Source organism: Cygnus atratus, chromosome 11 (assembly GCF_013377495.2).
Source record: "Cygnus atratus isolate AKBS03 ecotype Queensland, Australia chromosome 11, CAtr_DNAZoo_HiC_assembly, whole genome shotgun sequence".
Classification (NCBI taxonomy): Eukaryota; Metazoa; Chordata; class Aves; order Anseriformes; family Anatidae; genus Cygnus; species Cygnus atratus.
Window position 1 is genome coordinate 8,529,836 of NC_066372.1, and position 22,069 is coordinate 8,551,904.

Genomic DNA, 22,069 nt, shown 5'->3' on the forward strand with positions numbered 1-22,069 from the left:
TTACCTGGAAAACTCCCAGCCGGCTCTCTGCTATTTCAACAGCCCTCCAGGGGCTATGTCCGTAGGGTTTTTATTCTGCATGGACACTGAACTGCTCCTTCTCTAACCTTCTGGTTCTTTTTAAAAGCTACTTCTCTCAGAAACTGGTCCCAGCACCAGCTGAGTCTCCCTTGCCTGACTCTTGACTCTTTTTTTTTTTTTTTTTTAAACTGGTAAGATATTCAATGGCAGGCAGCTCACCCAACTGAACGTTCTGCTGAATATTGTATACATTTATGTTGTTCTGGACATAATTACTAGCAAATGGAAAGGGAAACAGATGGCTGGAAGCATCTGAGCTTTTCACACCTCATAGAAAACCAAAAATTGATGTTCTACTTACAACAGTATAACTTAGATGTGTTTTTTTTTTAAATTTAAATTTTTAGAGAAAGTTCATCTGCCTCTTCCCCATCTCAGTTCACTATTTTCCTGTTTTCTCCCTTTCACTTTCCCCAAATCTAGTCAGCTGTACAATATGAGAAGAATCAGACAGATGAGGGAGAGAGAAAAATGGAAAATGCCTTCTCTTTACCATGAATATAACCTTAGAAATTTGCAAAGGCAACCCTAGAGAGCCTCAAATAGATCCAAAAGAGAAGTTTGGAAAGGCATGTTAGAGAGCAGAGCTAGATGTTTTTGGGTCTACCTCTAACATATATACAACCCTTTCGTGACAGTACTCTACTGATCTGTTTCACATCAACATTTCAGTGCAACGGGCAGACAGGACCCTGACTCTGAACTCCTCGGCAGCACTCAGCGTTCCTTTTCCCTTTCTTTTTGTCTTTAAAATGTAACTTTAATTTGGTGCAAGCACTTTAAAAAAATAACCCTTGAGTACAAGCAAGTAGATGTAGCTTCTCCAGTAGATGAAGAGATGTCCTCTATGCAAGATCCTTCAGAGTGGTTTTTGCCAGCTGGGCACAGAGGAGCCCAGCCCTGTCACTGCAACACAAATAAATGACTGCTGTGATGCTACCTCACGTCTCTTCGGCTGCAGGTCTTCCAGCTCCAGGAGTGCGACCGCATCACCATCCTCCGGAACTCGCTGTGGGTTCACTGCAACCAGCTCTCTATGCAGTGCGTGAAGGACGATGAGGTAGGGGCACCTGCCAAGGAGCTTCACGTGTGGAGGAAGAAGTGCTAGAGTCCCTTAGCAGCACAGCTCTAGCCTGGCCTTATCTGCACGTGTTGTCTTCAGCAAAGTGGCTGTTGTGCTGTTCTGGCACGTTCTGGCAGTGAGAGGGGAACTCTTCTCAATCAAGCTCATTCTCTTTTGCCCAGATGCAAAACAGATACATGCCTGGACTTAGGCAGCCTGTGGCATATGTGCTGACACTGTGCCTCCTCCCCTCAGTTTGCTAGGGAATGCCTCCAAATACCAGACTGCTCAGCTGAGTATATTTGGGCTCAGGCACACCTTTCAGAAAGGCATCCGGTCTTGGGCTCAGAATGGGAAGACAAAGGATACATCACTCTGTGTTGGTGCTTTGCTTTTTCCCCCTCAAACTTTCTATCTAGTTGGAAGCTTGTGACTCACATCCTAAAAAGTGTGGGTCGTATTACTCACTCAAGTAGGTCTGAGTTTTAACTCTCAATGGTTGGTTCCTGTGATTAATTTGTCTTCCTCTCATAGAACGATATCCAGAACACAAATCAACAACTGTGTTTACAAAAATGGCTGTACAGGAGACAGACCAAAGAACCATCCAGATCAGACATGTACCAAGAATAGTTTCTGTTAAGGGGAAAACTATTAGAAGAACATTAATTGCTAATTCAACATGAAATGTTTAAAATTAAATTCTTGACTTCTGTTTTGTAGCTGTATGAAGAGGTACGGGTAAGCTTGGAGAACTGCGTTGTAGAGTCAGACATAGACTACTTCATTAAGAACAAAATGACAGGAACACAACCTCCAGGTAATTATTCCAATCGGTCTCGTCAGATGAGTCATCCGCTAGCTTCGGGCTGCGGCTGTGCAGCAGTCTCCACTGGAGGCGAAGGCAGCTGAAGGAGCCTGCTCGCTCTCCGCTCTGGCTATTCATTCCCACCCACTGTGGCTCACTTCCCCCTCACTGTGCTGTCACCGTTTGCCGTGCAGTGGTGTAACTGGGATAGCTCAATGATCCACGTTAAAAATAAACCTCCGCCTCCCTCCACCCCCCCCCAAAAAAAGAAAGAGGTTGGGTTTTGTTTTTTCAGTGATGCTTATTTCACAGCACAGCTGAACTCGCACCACCAAGGAGGTGGCAAACTGCCTTGCAAAATGGCATCCTCAATTTCCTGCAGTGGTGACAAGTCAGAGCCAAATTATCATTTAACTGCACTCTGGTGTCCCCTTGACAGAGTTAGTGCCTCTTTATTTGTAGCACAGAGAAAACCAAGCTTGGTATTCCATTTTTTTTCCACCTGCCTGATGGGGAATAACCTCCTTCATCCCCTCAAGAAGTTGTTTGTGTAGGGGCAAGACCCTAGCTGGGGGAAACTGAAACTGGCTTTGCCCCAGCATGCAGAAGCGACGTGAAGTTCACTGGCTGTCCATTCAAGCCAAAGGAGCCTCTTCATCAACTTCAGTGATCAAAGCCTCTGGGCAGAAACGGAGAGTGGGACAGGAAGAACTAACAGCAGATGTAAAATGAAAACATGCTGCTCCGGGGTAGCAGTTCTCCAAACACGCCATCAGAAATGAGCCACCTAACATTTCACATGACCAAATGCAAACCACACCTTACTTCAACAAGCAATATCAGATACTTACAGGCTGAATGAAAGCCTGCACTTTCCTGCAGTGTTGCAGTACACAAGGATTCACAGCCTTTGTAAAAGGACAGAAAATCCCCATTTCATCACCTCATTAGCTGAGGATACCTATCTATTCTGAAAAGACCTCCTCCTCTATTCACTCATTTTTTAGTCAGTGTACAGATACCCTTTCACTTCCACCATCTGCTGTAACACTACACTGAGACGTCAAAGAGAAACCCTCCTTAGTGTGGACTTGGGAGTCTCAACAGAGCTCATTTCCTTTCAGAACAGGGAATAAGCTATACTGGCATAAGAACATTTTATACTGATAATTTTACACTGATAAAAGCCTTCCATGCTAGGGATTGTATAGGCACAAACATCAGTAGTACAAACACCATCCCATGGGGTAATTATCTTGTATGGGAACAGCTCAGAGCCCTTGGATTCCATCACAGAGCTCAGAGCTGGCAGCAATTACACCCTAGCAACTTCTTCAGCAGAGCTGGATGCTGTCACTCATCCAGCACTGAGCTATCTAAGGCCTGTTTTTCACTCAGCATTTCTGTCATTATACCCCTGAAAATTAAGAATTAGCATTTGGAAGTTTTTTTTTTTTTAAACTAATAATATAGATGCTGGTGTATTGGATGCCATTTTACTGCTATTCAACAGGGGCTTTAAATTTGACTGCTACAGGAGCTTTCACCTAGGAAAAGCTACGTTTTCACTGGCAGAAGGAAGAACTGTGCTTTGCAATGGTGTAAAGCAACCTCTGTATGAAAAAAGATCTGTAATTCTCAGCTAGTTTTTTTCCTCCTGTGTGAGATTTTTCATTCTCTAGTCGCCTAGGCAATTTTCTGCAAACAGTTCTTGGCTATGTCAAGACTCATTTCTAATAAGAAATAGGTGGGAACAAACCTTTAGAGCTTTATGAAAGGCAAAGAAACAAGCGATTCTTGCTTTTATTTCATTTTTTGCCGCCTTCTAGAAGGTGATATGTTCTGAAGTAACATCCTGGTATCTCCACAGCTCTGGCTAATGGGTCTGCACTGCAGCACGTGGTGAGCTGTTGATCTGATATATTATTTGCAAAACGCAGGGGGAAAACTCACATATGGTTTTGCATTGTGTAGGGGTAGACCTCTTGGTTTCTTGATCCTATTGCTCTCTCTCCTCTTCCGCCTAATCTTAACACGAATTACAGGCTAGAAACGATAGCAGGTGACAGGCTAGAAGGGTAAGAGACAGAACCTTAAAATGGTCAGAAAACTCCTTAAATTCTGAGAGTCTTACTTGTAGGGACTCTTCACACTCACTAGCTGCACGTGCCTGCTCTGCTTATGGCCTTTGCTGATCCAACAAGTCCAAGCTCAATGTTTTTCTTAATTAATTGGTGTCAGAAGTGAGTTAATAAGATATCAGGCCTTCTGAATCAGATTTGACTCATATTTATTTGGCTGTAACACTGAGAAGGCGGAAAGGGTGTCTGGCCACCAGCTCTAAGCAACTGCACTGGCAGCTATGAGATGAAAAATAAATCCGTAACTATTTCATCTTTGAAGCTAAACTTGTAAATGGTCTCAATTGCACCCTTAACAACACCATAGGGGAGAGTGAAGGAACGGTAGCATAACTGTGCTGGAGAGAGGGAAAAAAAACATCTCTGGGTAAACAGCAAATCAGCTCTCAGGAGGTGGAGGGGGAGATACAAAAGGTAGGAAGACACTTAGGTACAAGCACAGACCAGGAAATTGCTCATTATTGCTGCTGGCAAAAACATTCAAAAATTTCCCCAGCTTCAACAGAAACTCCCAACTCAATACATTAAGGAAGAAAGAAACAAAAACCACTGTAGCCAATTGTATCAGGCTCACAATGACCGTGCTCTCTTTCCTTAAAGCTTTGGCTTTTAAGAAAACAGAGGAAACAGTCATGGAGTAAACTGTTCTAAATCAGGGTTAGCCACCACTGTCAGAATGGTTATTCAGGACCTTGACTTGGTCCTGAATTTCTACCAAGGACGTATCTGCATACAATCACTTGAATGGCTTTTGGCAAGCCCCAAGTCCCTCTGAGCTGCTCCAAACATGAGACAGGCAAGTGCAGGTGGATGTTGTGTTGCATTTTGCTCCAACAGCCCCTGAACTGCTGCACTGTGTCTGCTGCATGCTGGTAGGGTGAAATAGGTTTTGCCTGATTGAAAATCGCCTTTTTGTTGCCCTTTTGCAGGTGCAATAGGATACGAGAATTACTACAGCAGAGAACCAAACAGAGGTAACAGCAGCCCAACCCAGTCTTGTGGGATGATGAAGAGGTGAGCGGTACATTTTTGTTCTCAAAACTAGTATTTCTCCATTGAAACACAGCAGTGTGTGATGACAGGAAACAGGCCCTGAGAAATTATTACTTCCTTCATTGTGGCAAGAGGCAGCCACTTATCAACAAACATAACTCAACAGAAGAGGTAAACCCATTACAACTGGTGCCAGAATAATTTTACTATGGCCTAGTGAGAGGGGAGACAAGAGGACATGTTCCTAAAACAATTAGCTGGCCAGCACTGGAGAGCATTCACTTATTTCCTCTTTCCCAGTGAGCGATGGCACACAACAAAATGCTTTGTGCAAGTGAGGACAAACACGAATCTTGCCGGGAGCGAAGGCTGGGGAGGGCTGTCTTTCTCAGCAATACCTCCTGGCTTTTGGATTGCACCCCCCACCCCCGCTGAGCAGAACAAAAAACTGTTCTCTGCATCTGGACCAAAGCAAGAAATACTTAGTCGAATAACTGTGATGATTAAGGAGGCGATTTTTGTTTTTTCTTATCCATTTTTTGCTGGTAAATGCTGTGACATGAATGCAGTTATATCAACACAAGAGCACAATAGAGCTATTGGTTTAAATATTTTATACTAAAATGGCTAATTTAAGGTGGGAATGGCATCATATTTAAAGCAGAGGGGCTTTGTATTTTGACAAGACTTATTACATGGCAAAGACAAGGAGCAGGCTGTGTTCTCCCATTTAAAGCATGGTCCAGGCTTGTGAGCAGGCTGATAAGGTTTATACATAACATTATGGTTTTCAGTTGGAACAAGATTTTCTATAATAATCAATTCCAGCACTGCATCCTATGTAATTACAGGAGACAACTGTATAGCCATTTAGAATACAACCATGCTCTGCATGGGCAAACAACCTAGAGATACTCAATATCATTTTTTCAGAAGCTGTTGAGTTTAGATGTCCATTTTCCTGAAACATTGACCACTCACCAGGTGAAAAATCAAATCCTTTATATACGTCTTGAGCACTCAAAGCTATTGCTATCTGTGCTTGAGAATCCTAAGCCATATTCCCACTTTGCCTCCAGTAGCTGTTCAGTATCCAGCTGTGATATTGAAAATTAAACATAGGAAAAATTAAAAAAAAAAAATCACTTAAACTTGCTATTTCTAGAAAGGCCTGTTATACAAGCTTTGTGTTTTAAATTGTTTTATTTTTCTGTCTGCAAATGAATGGTAATTTCTTGTAAACAACTGAAATTCTCATCATATCGATAGTGTGAGTCAATTGGAGTTTTACCTCATGAGCCTTTGGATCCACAACAAAATACTACATGATGCATTTTGTGCACCATTTAACGATGGCTGACAGTTCAACAGGTTCAGTATTTTTGTTTTTTTAAAAATATATTTTTAGCTGAAGATAAGTATATCTACAGCATAAATGAAAGTAGCTCACCACAGGAAGAGGTGACATCCACCCAGCACCACGGCAGATGGAGGGAAGGTCAAGTCAGACAGCCAAGACTTGCAAAGTGTAAGAAACTCTCCTACCCAGTCCTGTTCACTCATTTTGTCATTGTCTTCTCTTGGCTCTGCAGATTCTCTGGACTACTGCACGGAAGCAGCAAGAACAATGCTGAAAGCATCACTCCTTCAGCCCCTCCTCTTGGTATGCCTCCCCAGGAAGTACATTTACCAGCTGTGTTTGTTTAAGATCACTTTGCTAAATCAAACTTTGATATGTAGCAGAAATGGTGCAGCACATGTTCACATGTTGGTAGACAAGAGAAAGAGTAGCCTGGAAACTGATTTAGTTCAGATTTGTGTTGGGCAGCTTTCCTAGTTTAAAGTGCCAAATCAGCCACGTGTTCTTAGGGTCATAAGATCTTCAAAAGCTCTGAGTGAGAGTGAACTGTACACTCAGACCAACACAGTCCAACCGAGAAAACAGTTTTCTCTAAGCGTGAATATGCTACCTCTAAAAAGCACAAGGGGGCCCCTAAAGTTTTTAAACAGACCAGCTTCATGCCTTATGAATGCAAATATTCATCTCATTTCACAGTTAGATTGTCTTATCACAATCTTTGCAGCCAGGCATTTACCCGAGGACATTTAAAACATAGTATTTGGACTATACAGAAAGGAACAGCTTATAACATTGTTATTGACTTGATTTAAAACAAACATTTTAACTGTGATTCCTGCCTGAAGGAAACAAAAAAAAGTTGCTTTAAAACAGCTTTGAAACCTACCCAGACCAATTTCCTTTGTGATGCCTGCCTTGCCTGCTTGGGCACCCAGTAAGGGAGCCCAGACTCTCTCATTTGTTGCTTTGGTCTCGGGCAGGGGAGACCCTCCAGCACTACCCAGCACCAGCTGGACCTACCAGGCACCAGCCGCCTTCCTCAGCATGCAGCAGCATCCACACAGATACAACCTGGAGGCATTCAGCCCCTCGCAGAGCTGTCTAACAACTGCAGAAGGAAGATGTTACCAAGAATAAACAGCAGTGCTACATCATGTGCTGGATTTAACATTAGCTCTCAACTTTATCCAAGTGAACAGTCAGCACCTGTGGCAGCACCTTGCGCTCAGGCCTGGTAAAAATTATCTACCTATAAGTGCATAAAAAGCCCTGCTGTTTGCCCATCTGTCATTCAGATGTTACGTGGAGCCCAAGCAGACCTTGCCGCACACGTAGCATGCTCTAGTCGTCACACTTTGGGAACCCCCTGACTTTGATAAGATGGCTTTTTCACCTGGGCTGACATACCAGGCCGTGAGCATGCAGTTAGAGCCTGCCTTCACCTCTAGCTGGACCCTGAAGGTTAGAACTGCTCAGTCCCTGACTGTTCTTCTCCTCATCATGCAGTCCATCTCAAAGCAAAGGCAAGCTTTGGCACAGCTGAGGGGAAGGAACCCCAGTACATTCCAGAAGCAGCAGCTCAGACCCATTTGGAGCACTGAAGAATTGAAGCAGTGTTGACACAGCTGAGGATAGTCATTCCTTCTGAATTTCCTTAGGCTAGGGATGGGAAGGGACACTGTTTGCTGGACAAGGGCCTCAAAAATGGCAAATGACATCTGCATTCAGCTCTTCTGCCTGCTCCATGGCTTATGTTTCAAAAATCTAAGAAGTCAGAGAACTGATGGTACTCCTGAGAGCAGAATAGCTACACCAAGCATTTGCTGTGGGAAGGGACAGGCACCCAGCTGCCCCATGTGCTGCCAAGAGCACTGTCATCCTGCTCACACAGAGGAGTCGCACGTAGGGGGACCTCTGCTCACCTCCATGGCAGGAGAAGGTTTCCAGGTAGCTGCTGGGAGGAAACGTCTCTCTCCCCGTCCCAGCACTAAGCCAACATTCTTGATTGTGACTACACGCAAACAGAAGCATCATGGTGTTTCTCACTCAGTTTTGACCATATCGTTATGTTGCTTTCAAGCAGAGATGTGTATTTAAGGACTCTTCAAGGAGTTAGGCACACACTGAGTCCCTCTTTAAGTCCTGCAGTATCCTGCTGGCACTGTGTGTCCAGTGCTTCGATGGGGGCTTTTCACCTGGAGACCCAACTCTCATGCTCAGTCCTGCACCCTCAAAGCCATTTTCAGAGCAGTCCTTCAGCCAGATCTAAGCTTGTAGTTGCACTCTTGCTGTCCAGGGGATGCAGAGTACAATAGAGCAGCCTCAGTGGGGATTGTTGTGTTAACACAACAGCATCGACGCTAGCAAGGCTTTGGTGCTTCCATTTTGCTGCTGTGGTCCCAGCACCAGCACTAAAATGGCAGAAGAGACCCAGGCAGTGTTTTTCAAAAGGGCCAGCTCTGTCTCTTCCAGAATAACAGGAGTTTTCCCCAATTATGACAAGCTGGACTAAAACAGCATCTTCCAAAAAAATCATGTCAGTGACAAACGGCTACCTGGAAACTATATAAACTAGTGGAAAACATCTGATGAGCCATCTCATAGAAAAAATAAAAGCCCTATGTGAATCTGCTAGAATTTTACACCTCTGGTAGCAAACATTTCAAATCGGTTTAATCACAGTGCTTCCTTTTGGGATTACTGCGATTGTGCTTTAGCAGGGTAAACATTTTTCCCAACCTGGATGAAGCTAAAGCTATTTTCTGGCCTCCCACAAAGTTGAATGGGTGCATTGTCATCCAATCAATGGGACACAGTTTTTGTGCAGGATTTTACCTACACTTCATGGCAGCTTTTCTATACACGTACACCTCCAGGCAGAGAACAGAGATCCCTATATTTGTGAACTCTTGCATATGATCCCATGCATTTCTAAGCAACAGAACCCTTTGTTTTCTTCCCTTTTTTTTTTCCTCCTAATTTTTTTTCCCTTTTTTTCCCAACAGAGAAAGCAGATGGGGTCTACGCATCCATTTTTGTAAACGAACAAGCAAGAATCACATCCTCACAGGACTACAGAGTACTTTATGACTACACAGCCCAAGTAAGCAAAGGCTTCCAACTAAATATTTCATACAGTGCCAGATTTAAAACAGCTGACATTGATCCAAACGTCTTGGAAGTGTTAATTCTGTGAAGGAAGTGTTAACTCCACTTTACAGACAACGGCACAGAGACTCATTGGTGAAGGTCACCGGCTGAAGGCCAGTTGTTGCCACAAATCACTGGGCTATGCTCTCTCAAGATAACACAATAACATTTTTTGCAAGTGATTACATATTAGCATGCTATACCATTGCCTAAATCAGTGCTGTGCTGTTGCACTCTCATTTTAGAGATACAGGGAATTGAAGAGACAAGGAAAACTTTAATTTTCAGGTGATGATGGCTAAGTAGGCAGTATTGAGCATTTCAAACTTACATTTGCTGTGAAATGTTCTCCTAGGGAAGGTGGCTACAGATTCCTCACATAAACTCTATTGTGGCTTTATAGCAGAAGTAAGAATGTGTGACAGATGCTTATTTCAGAACACTTCTCCATGTGATCTCCCTTATTATTTGGAGATTCCTGCTCCAGTTTAACACACTGGGCTTTAACTGAGGTCTCCTTCCATGCTGGAGAGGACTGTATCCCTATAAACTATAGCGTGTCCCTGTACTTCAGTGGTGCAAGTAGCAGAATCACAGTGGACTGGATCTATGTCTATGCACCAAAAGACAACTACAAACAGCAACCTGCATCCTTAACCTGGATATTAAACTCTCCCTGGCTTCAGACCTCTCTAGGCATAATACCATTAGTAAAAATCACAATACTAGTGGGCAAACCACTGCATCAAGTATCAAACCGAAAAATACACTCTTCTCACATTTACATTTCAAGTTGCCTGAAGGAGAGGTAATGTCATTATTCCTATTGTACAAGTTACCTTCTAAAACACCAGAAAGGACAAAAACCCATCACCTCCACTAAAATCTGAGCACTCAGACTGAAGGACCCAGACAGTCAGACTGGTCAGGCCCTTGATGCATCCTATCTGATACCTTACTTCTGACAGCAGCCACGTTTCAAAGGATGGTGCAAATAAAACCTACTGCACATGGGACACGTGGGATAATCTGCCTCCTCTTTCCACCTTGTGCTTTTCATGATTTCATCCACATCCAGAGATAGCTCTATGCCCATAAAAATGAAACTTGAGATTCTTTCTGCATTTTCCTCAGGACTGGTTATAAATGTTTTTTTATTCACACGGATTCTTGCTAAAGCATTAGCCTTCCCTAATGGGACTTTCACAGCTTGATTACCTGTCAGCTTAAAGGCTCCTCCACTGGTCACCACTGTTCTGCATTAAGGGAACTGAAAGACCTATTTAAGGCCTGGATTAGTACAGATACTCTTTTTATCTCCCCTGGGAATTAAGCCTCGCACTGTTTAATCGAGCTACCCCTGCAGACTGAGGGAAGGTCAGGGCTGGCTGGGTTAGGACAGTTGCATTAAGCCCTTCCAGCCTTCTGCTAGGATGCACCAGTCAGGCTGCTCAGGAGGAGACAACAGGGAGGCTAGGGAAATTTCTGAGGATCTTAAAGAAATAGCCAGCTCAGTAATTGCTTAATCCTTCACTGTCTGGTATTTCGAGTTTATTCCCAACAAAAATGACACTGACAGACTCTCAAAGAAAGGCAGGGTCAAAACCCCACCAGATACATGCTAGAGTCCCCCTGCACTCTCAGGCTAACCACATTTCCTTTCCCTGTCTCCTCTCAGAACATGGATGAACTGGACATCAACGAAGGAGACATCGTAGCTGTCATTGAAGAAAGAGAAGACGGCTGGTGGACAGCTGAAAGGAACGGGCAGCGAGGCTTTGTGCCAGGGTCCTATCTTGAAAGGATTTGATGAAGAGTAGTCCCAACCCTCAGACTTTGAAAACATTCTACTACTGAAAACAAAGAGCATGCAGGGCTGCTGCAGCTGACCAAGGGCAACCCATAATACTGTCCTCTACAGTTACCAGTCAGGAGATAACCAACTGACCATGCTTTCCTCTTCCTTCCTACCCTGACCCTCCCTACCCCTGGCACCTTCTGGCCTACATTGTCTGCAAAAACCGGCCCCACCTCAGTGAGATGAGGACTTGGGTTTCTTAAAGAGGTCCTTCCCACTATCCGCACACTGTGCCGCCATCAGTGTTACAAGTCTTGGTAAGTCTGGGAGAAAAATCCTGCCTAGGACTGAAGTACACTAAAGGAAAAAGAACAAAGAAGTAACCATGGCTCTGCTCTGCACTGGACAGCAAAAATAAGGACAGATGATGAGCCCAAGGTCTGCTTTTGTCTTGGTTGGATAGTTTCTCTGACACCTCACTGAGATTTTTCATGTTTAAAGGAAGAGGGGAAAGAAAAAAAAAAAAGGCAGCCTTCCAGCAGTGCTGCACTGCCCTGATCTCTGTCCTTTAAGTATGGCAAAGCAGTGTCAAGCATTCTCCTTCCAACTTCGCTGTTCACTTGGCTGATCCTTTCTTTCTCCTCCTCTGGCCACAGCTTTTTCAGTCTCTATCTACAGCCTCTGTACCTCTGGGAGAGCTGGCACAGACCTGTCCTGGTTCCTTTCCAGTTCCTTGTGATGTGTTTGCTCTACAACAAACCCTCTTTAGAGCAGCCGCCCTGTGCAGGTTCATTGTACTTCACAGATTACTGCTCTATCAGTCTTTCTAGTCTAGTATTTAGGAATGTTTCCAGCCGCCACCGTACTTATCATGAGATCATTAAATACTTTCTACCACTCCTCCTTCTTCAGCATTTATATATGGTTAAATATATATATATGTCAGCAATTTAATCTGAAGCAGAAAGCGTTAATTCTGGGGCCAGAATGACCTTGTTTGTAAAGGTTTCAGATTTAAAATTGAACTAAGTCAAGGAAAATGAGTTAAATTGCTACTCAAAAAGGCATGGTGCAGGGCGGAACTGTTAGCTAAGACAACAGAGAAACAGGAATATAGACAGGAGGAAAAGCCACGGCATTCAATTCAATTGTCTTAAATGAAACACAGTGAGGGTCAGAAGCACTTGCATTATCTTATTATAATTTCTTGATTCAGAAATCAAATAAAAACTTGCTGCAGCCCCTTTCTCTTTATTTTCCTGCAGTCCTTTGCATAGCACACTTGTCCTTCCCACATTTCCCCAAGCTATTATGCAGCACATCTGCATCAATGCTAAGGGCTCTTAGTACCTCTCATTAGAAGAGGCTCAGAGGTACTGCAGGGACTTGACTGGCATTTATGGCACCAGATTATATGAAGAGTAGTGCTCATTCAGGCTGAGGATGTCAATGACAAGTTTCTGTGAACACATCTGAATTGAACAGTGATAGAAAGATGGTCCACAATAGCCTTCAGCTAGGCCACCACACTGTAAATGGCTGCTGCCAGACAACTATGACAGTTCCTTATGTATAGGGTGAGAGGAAACCTGAAGCATGAGGGATTTAATACATTTGCTTCTTGAGCACTGAGTCTTTCACACAGAGAACTGTAATAAACAAAAATAAAATGATACTTAAATAGGTAGTTATTTGGCAGATGATCTTAATTAAAGAGGAATAACCCCCCCCCCCCAAACCTTTAAGATGCATCTCCTCTAACTATATAAGACACAGACTCTACTGAGACTCCTTATTTCTCTGGGGCCCAGACGGTCTCACACAAGACATGACAATACCCTGTCCTGGTTTCCCTGAAATCCCGTTACAGACCATCTTTGTCTACACATCCCATATGGTCTACATCAGCTGGCAGGCAGCTACTGGAACAGCGACTACTATTTCTACTCCATCAAAGCAGTTCATATTTTTGCTATTTAATTCAAGGAACTGGTTTCGTTTCTACCTATCTTTTCTGCCAAGTTAATACTGTTGCAACTGCAAGAGGCTATAGATATTTCAAAGTTTACCCGCTGTTGCAGCATTTGGATCCCACATGCTAATTCCAGACTATTCAGGAAATGAAAAAGCAGCAGCAATGTTTGCTCATAATTCAATTCCTCTGCTTTACGCTGAAGAATGTGGCTTATAAGTAGTTACCAAGCCATAGCTATGCAGTTTGCCCCATCAGTGTGTTGGCACTTGTCAGAGACAGAAGATATCAAAAAATGCCCATACCCTCTTAGTACACCCACACTTTGGGTGTCATCCACCCCAGGCAGGAGGAAAAGCAGGAAGGTCAAATGTAGGTTACTGCCCTAATAACAATGTCACCTCTCCAGCTTGGTAACACTTCGGTAACAAAACAGATGCATTCATTTAGTTTTCAGGTGAAACCAAAATGGACCCTATACAGAGGCAGACATTCTTAAACTAAATCCAACATTTTTGGTTGAAAATCTTTTTTGATGAACACTTCTGATAAGCCTCTACCTCCAGCCTGACTACCAATTTTTGGCAAGGATGTACCAAGCAACGCGTGTAGCCAGAGTAACAGTGGCACACAAAGCTTTGTTCAGTTAACTCTTAGTCAAGTTAATTCCTAGCACACTTGTGATAAGCGGACTACCTCTTTACTTATGCTGCTTGTGCTCTGGATGGGTTTACACACTAGAACTTGTTTCCAGTGAAAATTTGCTTTTGCCAGCTGCTCTGCAAGGGGGAGCCTAACTACCCCTTTACAGCCTATGACTAGTCTTCACATAGAGTCAAACTAATTCGAGCAAATTTGCAATAAAGTTACTGAGCTGTTTTTGACTAAGCACTGCAGGGTAGGCTTCACCTTGCACAACAAACAATAAATATTTCATGCTGAACAATTTCAGACTTGTAACCTCTAGAAATTTTACTAGGCCATAAGAAACCTGCAGGCTTCTTCTTTCCATTAAGAGGGACAAGAAAGATTGGAGTCATTACCCACACAGACCACAACAGAAAAGAAAGGGACTAAGGTTCATACCTGCTGCTTTCCTCGATGGATTTTGCATTTGAGCAATGCGGTCATGAGACTGCTGTAAAGAAGTGTAGCGGCAATCTGTTTTATTTTTACTTTAGCAGGAGCAAAAATCCTAAAGTTGGAAGTAGGCACCCAAACCAGTAGCACCCTTAAACCAGACTCAGATATGCATGTTATTCTCCTTTACCATGTTGTTATTAAGAAGCAGGAAAGCCTGCTTACATTAATATTTAACCAACAACACCCATACACAATTATGAAACGCCTATAAGTGCAGTGTGAGGCCCATCTCTGCACAAAAGAGATTTTAGCTTAATTAATTAGATTAATGTACCACTAATAGCTCACAAGCCTGTTGTAAAATTTGGGTCAAACAAAGCAGCATCAGACTAGAGACACAGGGATCCCCGAGCCCTAGCTCTGGGATAGCCAGTGCAGTCAGGACTTAACCACAAAAAAAGGAGCTCCTGCTTAGCTTGCAGGTCCATTGCTACCAACAGACAGCTTCTGGCATTGCTTGCAACTACTCAGCTGAAAGAAAAAAACACAACCCATTCTACATTAGATAGAACAGCCAGCAACACCAGGAACACAGTAGCTGCTAGAGGTTTTGGAGTGTTTGTCACCTCCTTGAGGAACCTGGATTGAACTTTGTATTAAGAATAATCCCAGCATATTTCAGCTAAAGCAATGACAGATCATATACCTGAGAAATAAACAGTAGCAACTCTTACCTTGGATTCCTTCTTGTCTTGCTTCTTAAAAGGGTGCATTTGAGGTCTGAGGCTCCTCTCCAGAAGTAGTTTTCTAGGTGAACACTCCGTATTGCAGCTTACTCACTCCCTACTGAATGCAATTTAAGTGGAAGCACACAGACACCAAGAATAGATTCATTATAAGCCAGGCATCAGGTCATATCTGACTGTAGCTTGATTGAGCATTTAGTAACACCTAACCTAAGCACTGGGGGTAAATGAATACGCTTGCTTCTCTAGTACTATGAAATCTCTTGGCTGTATAGGTAGTAGCTGGCTTAGAGAACCCAGGAGAGCCTACATCAGTAGTCCATAAACACAGCCTGCTGCACTGAAAGATTGCTGTTAACCTTCAGTGTAGACTGGCAACAACTCTGCACAGTATAGAACAAACTGCCAAGGCTTGAAAATCAGCCTCTGCTGCTCAAAACTACCTGCTCTCCCCTTGCTTTGTTGCTCTCCAGCCACATAGCTACTAGTATTTCATGTGACCTCAAGCACAAACTACACTCAGTGCTAGTGAACAAGGAGAGCAAGAAAGTGCCCTGAGCTTGGCCTTCACTCCTCAGATCCACATCTTCTTGCTAGCATGGGGTTATGGGCAGGAGTGAGTGGCAAGGCCTCATAAGTAAATCAGAGATGGCTGTTACAAAACAAAATTAAAAACGTAATTAGGGTCAGTCACTGCTATCTACCAGCAACCTTAAGCAGTCTCCTAAATTAACTAGAGTTCCCATCACAAGTGTTTTCTGTAGTGCAGCTGTGGTGTTGAGCATGCTCACTGTAGGAGGGGCTAAAGGAGAGAGGATGGCTGAGGAGTTGCTCCATTTCTTTTCCATTACTAGGAAGCACCCTGTAGAACACTGCTTTTAAACTGTTGGCTTTTTGCCCCCCCCTTTTTTTTTTTTGAGGAAGGAGATAAAGGCCATGACAGGCTTCTGGAAAGTAAATAATTGCTAGGAGTCTGCAGGGGCTGATTGGTAGGTTTTTATGGTGGGGGAAAAGATACTTGTGTGGAATAGATTTTGGAATAGGAACAGAACTTAGCGTCCTGTTATGACTAGGTTATTAACGAAATGAAAACGCCCCCTTGATAGAGACAAAGCTAACACTGGGGCCAGAAAAGTACTTTTAGTCAAACTGCTTGTTAGTGATTATCTGATTTCAGTGGCCAACTCACATTTTGGATGAGAGAAGCTCAAGGTCACAGTTACCTTCAGACTTACGCACTCCTGGCTCACACACAGTGCCAACTGGATCTGTTTCTGGAATGGCCAGATAATCATACTTCTATCACATTAGCCAGTGCACATAGTACAATGTTCATCCTGTCTTTCTAACAGCTGTTGAAGGGCTGATGACACCTGACCTGGCATAAAGTTGCTTGGTGCAAAGTGAAGAGCAAATCTACAGCCTGTCACTGTTGTGTGTCATGTAGCTGCAGCATTTCTGTCTGGCACAAGGGCCCCAAAGCCAGATTTACTGTCTCACTGTGTCCTGATCCAAGGCATAGACTAAACACTAGTTTTAGATATAAAACTAATAGAAACCACTGACATCTCCCAGCTATCCTTCAGCAACATCAGGAGAAATCAGACTTGACGTGCCTGAAATTTCTAAGGGGAAAGACAAAACCCTTCAAAACCAGTGGGCAAACAGAACTGGGCTTTAAATGTAACTATCAATTTATAGCCCAGGATTTCCATGTAACTTCTGGATGATGAAGAGGGTATAAAGACACCAGGGGTGGGGTAGAGGGAGAGGTAACATATCCTAGGGGGTTCTGTGAAATCAGAAGGAATTTTACTTATCAGATTTATAAGAGACAACGTTGTACATATTTGAAAACATAACACAGCTTCGCTGCCCCTACAATAATTCAATTAAATGACCAAATCACGGGCAGACATACAGAGAAGTAACCAGCAGGTTAAGTGGTACTATACTGAATGAACTATGCATCAGTGGTGTTTTGACAACCAAATCCTGTATCACCTGACAGAAGACAAATGTTGTCATTTGTTGTAGCCCCTGTCTCAGGGACTCTGGACACCTGGGGAAGCTGAAAAAAATCTAGCCTAAACTTGAATGAAATTTCCTGAGTGTGGGATTACACTTCCAATTGTTTGAAGAACCCATGCTAAACCCCTTTAAAAACAAACAAAAAACACAATAAAACAAAACAAATGTATTTGCTTTGTGAAGCAAAGCTATGTCTTCTCCAAAGTCTCACACATCAGTTTACCCATCCATCATGGGGAGTTTGCTATTTTGACAGCATCACCTGACAAGCCTTCTGGCATGCTACGTATTTGTGATTGTTCAGTCCCAGACTCACTCTGAACAAGTAACTGAGCAGTGGGGGATGGTCAGATCAATATTCACAATAAAAAATCTTGTACAAAAGGACAACTTACGTTATATACACACTGCCATTGCTTGATTTGCAGTGATACTGCATGGCTTTTGGGAAGGGGGTTGCAGACATAAGATAACATTCACAGTCAACGTAGGGAGCAGGGGGAGGGGGCTGAATACATTCCCTTCCACTTCGCAAGGGCACAAATGCTCAACAGCTGCATTTAAGGAAGAATTGTTCTGAAATTTGAAACTGAGAGTGGTCTGTGCAGGAACTTCTTGGGAAAGTGATGAACTTTAACCTTCCCAGGATAAGAGTGTTAACCTAAGTGTGAAAGGGAAAGCTTTCAATGGACTGACAGACATGAGAAGTGCTTTGTCTTTAGAGCCCGGCAGCACAGCCCTCCTTGTGTTTGAACTGCTGTGAGGAAGGGAGGCATGGGCAGCAGTGACTTTGTTCTGCGCTAAGTGGCAGCTAAAGGTTTTACTGCCATCACTGCTCAAGTCTGGGATTCAAACCCAGAAGAGATGCCATCTTCTAGACGTAGAAGAAACGCATCCTCCCACTCTAGGGTCCTGTGAAAACCCGGCTTACCTGTCAGCGTCAGCCCTAAATTTATGTTTGTTCCCATCTTGTGTCCTATATTCTCAACACCCCATTTCTTGATGCTGACACCTTTGGTTTCCACCTGTGTGTTACAACATTGCCAGGTTAAAATGGCAGCTTTTGTGCTCTTAAATGGATATTGCATTCGAAGTGTAAGAGCACAGTACAGTGCTAGGCTGCTCTTAGCAACAAGCATTGTTTCCAGGTATTGGGCATTTTCCAAATCCTGAAAGTACCTTCCAGGAACAGGGCTGCCTACTACTGCTATAGAACCTGCTGAGAAATAACCTTGTCTGTAGCCTGTTTGGTTGAGGCCTGGGTACAGATCTACACAATGCAATCTTTACCAAGGGCAGCTTATCCTTCTCTAGCAATTGAGAGCATTTCAACACTACCCCACTTCACTTGATTTGCTAGCAGCCTCATTCAGTGGCAAGCATTATTTAATATCTACTGCTTCTTCATTCCAGGTGAGAGAATGAGAGAAACACTTCAGAGTTTTGCTCAAAAGCAGTTTTCCCCGACTGATTCCGTTCTTGCTTTGGTCTACAAAACAGACTGCTTTTGCATGCAAGGAATCATAGATGCTCTCAAGCACCTCAAATGTCAGAGATTTGCTTAAGCACTTAATTTGCATGAAGGAAGTGAGTTCTAGTTCTTCAGTCACAGCATAATTCTAGCAAAGGTCTGACAGCAGCTCATCCTGGGAAGAGCTCAAGTTAATCTCTGAAATGGGCAGAAGCCCATTTGGTCAAAGAGGCTGCTGCTCAAAGCACTACACATTGAAGATGAAAGTAAAGCTGTTCCTTCTCCAGAGCATCAACAGCAATAACTCTTGTGGCCCCACACTACTATGACTCACCAGTTGCAACCCATTTTTGCAGGCTTTCTTCTGGCAGAGAATTTAATCTCATAAAGCTTTGATAGGAAACATGATCACTCAGGAGAAGCTGGGTAGAAGAAACAGGTGAGAGAAGTGTTATCCATTGTGGAGCACTTAAAGTTTTGAAACTTTGCAGTAGTCATCCTTGGCTTGCTCTGGCAGGACAACCTAGATCACCAAGTCAATCCCTGTTAAGTTGCCAGACTTGAAATCTTATTTGCATGGTTCAAGTGGTCTACCAAAACCTGGCCATGCTTTTAGGCTGTGGGTTAGCTGTACTTTACATCCATCTGCAGCGTAAATACATCATATGAAATACAGCTGGACAGCTACGCTGGGGTCCATACATGGAGGGAACGACCACCATCAGGCACATATCCAGCAGAGGCTATTGCAGTCACACAATTACAGCCAGTTGACCACAGCAGGACAAATTCAGATTGGACTAAGCATGCATCATGAAACAAACTACCACAGTGAGGAAATGAATAAACAGGTGGACAAAATGTGCATCCCACGTTTACCTCTGCTACCCCAGCCAGCTGTCAGGATGTTATTAAAACTGCCTGGGATGTAACATGTGCAAGCAGCAGCTGCACAGCTGTGCTTACCTAGCACTCTGTTCCTCATTCTAGCAATAAGTAGCCTGGGATTAAACCTTCCTTTTGAGCAGTAATCCTAGTGATATGCTACGTGGAAGGAAACATTACAGGACTACTTCAGCATTTTTTTGGAGATCGCCCTTTCACCTGGTAGTAGGAGAGAAAGGCAAAGTTTGCACCACTGCTACATATGGGCACAGGTCTTTTTCAGGGCTGCTTGCACACAGGCAAATCCTAACACTGTCACATCAATATCAGATCATACCTAGACTTCCCAACAAAGCAGCAGCATAACTTGTATGTATATTGTCACTGATTTTTGCTCTCTCCTGAACAATATCACAAAAACCAAGCTGAACAAATAGCAAATTCACAAAAGACAACCCTACAAAGGAAACAAAAGATCATTGCTGAAGCAGGCTAGAAATATGAGAGAGAATGTGAGACTAAGGGAAACAGGAAAAGACTGCTAGGATCTCATCAACCAACAGCTGTGCACAGCCCTTGGCAGCCAAATACCATTGCTACTTTATAGGCCACTGCATCAAGCTCTGCAGTTTGTCAGGTAGGGGAAGCTGTATCCTAGCACTATTTCAGACATGCCTTGATATCAGTTTGTTTTTAGCAGCTTCCCAAGCATACATTTTAAAAAGATGCTGCCCCAAAAAGACTTTTCCACCTACTCAATGCAGCTCCAGAGGGAACAGACTAGCTGTAAGAAGGTACAGAGGTACAGCACGGAAAACATTAGCAAGCTGAGACTTTAAAAGGAGATTTGGAAGTGGAAGTCAGCTTATATGTAGAAGGGGCAGCTGCTCCAACCACTGACAATGGCAGTGAAGAGTGAAAACTTAAACACAATTTGGAGATTCAAGTGGCAGTCTGCTAAGCACTGCATTCACACAAGTACGTGCAAATGCTAGAGGATACAGCACGCAGGAAAGACTAAGACCCGCTGCACTCAGAGACTTCTATTACTTTTCAGTGGGATTTTATCTAAGGCTTAAACTTCAGTTGGTTACAAACTCCACTAACTCTTTATTGCAGAGGCTATCACTATATCTGTTTTAACAAGTAGTATCTCAAATGTCATCTGAAACTCCAAGTACAAAAAAAAAAATCAAGACCTGTCATCCTCCCGCTACCAAGACAGATTTAGTTACTTTTACTAACATTAAGTAGCACTTATTAGGCCTTTCTTTTCCCAGTTAATAAACCCAAACCTGACCATACCTTATGGGACTACATGGCTTGAATGCAGCTCTCAGATTCTCACAAGCCACATATTGCACTTCTGAAAGTAAAGCACAGGACTTGCATGCCAAAGCATTTAAAAGTAATTCTAATGGCAGCAAGAAGATAGATTTATGTGAAAGAAAAAACACCACCACCCCAAAGGCAATTCTAATCTCATGTTAAAAAGCTCTGGTTCACTTGAGGCTCCCTGACGCAAGCTACATGCTTGTGTACTCCACGGAGCACCTACACATTCAACCATTCTTTGAATAATTTCTTGTGCAGTCTGCACAGGGACCTCATTTCCTCTTCAGCAGAAGACACCAGACCCAGGTGGTTTGGCTGAGCAGCCATCTCAACTATGCAGCTATGGTGAAGTAAACATACTGCTATTTGAAACTGGAAATTGAACTACTGTCAAGCAATACAGAACAGATCTACCCACTCCCCTTGATGAAAACCCAAACCTTCTGCCATCTGAATCACCCAACGTGGCTAGTATTAACAGTTTCACTGGCTGAACTAACAGTACAAGTAATAGATGCTGAGAAGTGGCTAGACATCATAGATAGCCTTATCAGTATCTGGCAGTGCAGTGAAACATAAAAGTGTTATCAATGTACTACAGCGTAACCAGTCCTACAGAGCTTCTATCAAGTCTATCAATGGGGTACCAAAAGTCATTTATTAGTTCTATATTTCCTATGCTCTAAGATCTTACTGCAACAGATCTGATTCCTGGTAGACACTACATAAGTCATAGCAGACAAAGTAAGGGAATAAGAACACCCTATTGTGTATTCAAGAAAAGTACACAGAAGAAACCTCTTGGGAGCAGTCAACATAACTGCATCCAAAAGCTCAGAAATGTGACATTTATAACTTGTCAAAAAAAATAGGATTGCCTTGTATCCAGCTACAAGATAATCTAGAGGAAACACAAACAGGAATTCCTAGAATGCTGCACTTTTAAACTAGTGAAACATACTGATGCTGTGCCTGGAAGAAGAAAGCAAAAAAAGTTAATCAGTGATACTAAATTGAAGGAGAAATCAAGATTTCAGGTTTAAAATGTTAATGAGAATGGTACTCATTCTCATTACTCAGCTTCAAGTATGTAGCTAGCGTACACAGGAAAAAGGCTGAAAGAAAACGATAGAGGATCACAGTGCAGACCAG

At 43.1% G+C, this 22,069-nt stretch overlaps 2 protein-coding genes across 2 annotated transcripts in view; one reads left to right on the forward strand and one right to left on the reverse strand.

The window, feature by feature from the left end:
• SCAPER (S-phase cyclin A associated protein in the ER) overlaps window positions 1-6,555 on the reverse strand; it is a 230,997-nt gene extending 224,442 nt beyond the window's left edge. The window contains exon 1 of the mRNA XM_035553934.2: window positions 6,537-6,555. The gene's annotated coding sequence lies outside the window, so the exon portion shown is untranslated. The remainder of the gene's footprint in view (window positions 1-6,536) is intronic.
• PSTPIP1 (proline-serine-threonine phosphatase interacting protein 1) overlaps window positions 1-13,080 on the forward strand; it is a 41,022-nt gene extending 27,942 nt beyond the window's left edge. The window contains exons 10-15 of the mRNA XM_035553943.2: window positions 1,043-1,141; window positions 1,868-1,964; window positions 5,023-5,107; window positions 6,679-6,749; window positions 9,452-9,549; window positions 11,275-13,080. Coding sequence (XP_035409836.1) covers window positions 1,043-1,141; window positions 1,868-1,964; window positions 5,023-5,107; window positions 6,679-6,749; window positions 9,452-9,549; window positions 11,275-11,406 — 582 coding nt within the window. The 3' untranslated portion in view covers window positions 11,407-13,080. The remainder of the gene's footprint in view (window positions 1-1,042; window positions 1,142-1,867; window positions 1,965-5,022; window positions 5,108-6,678; window positions 6,750-9,451; window positions 9,550-11,274) is intronic.
• The last annotated feature ends 8,989 nt before the right edge of the window (window positions 13,081-22,069 follow it).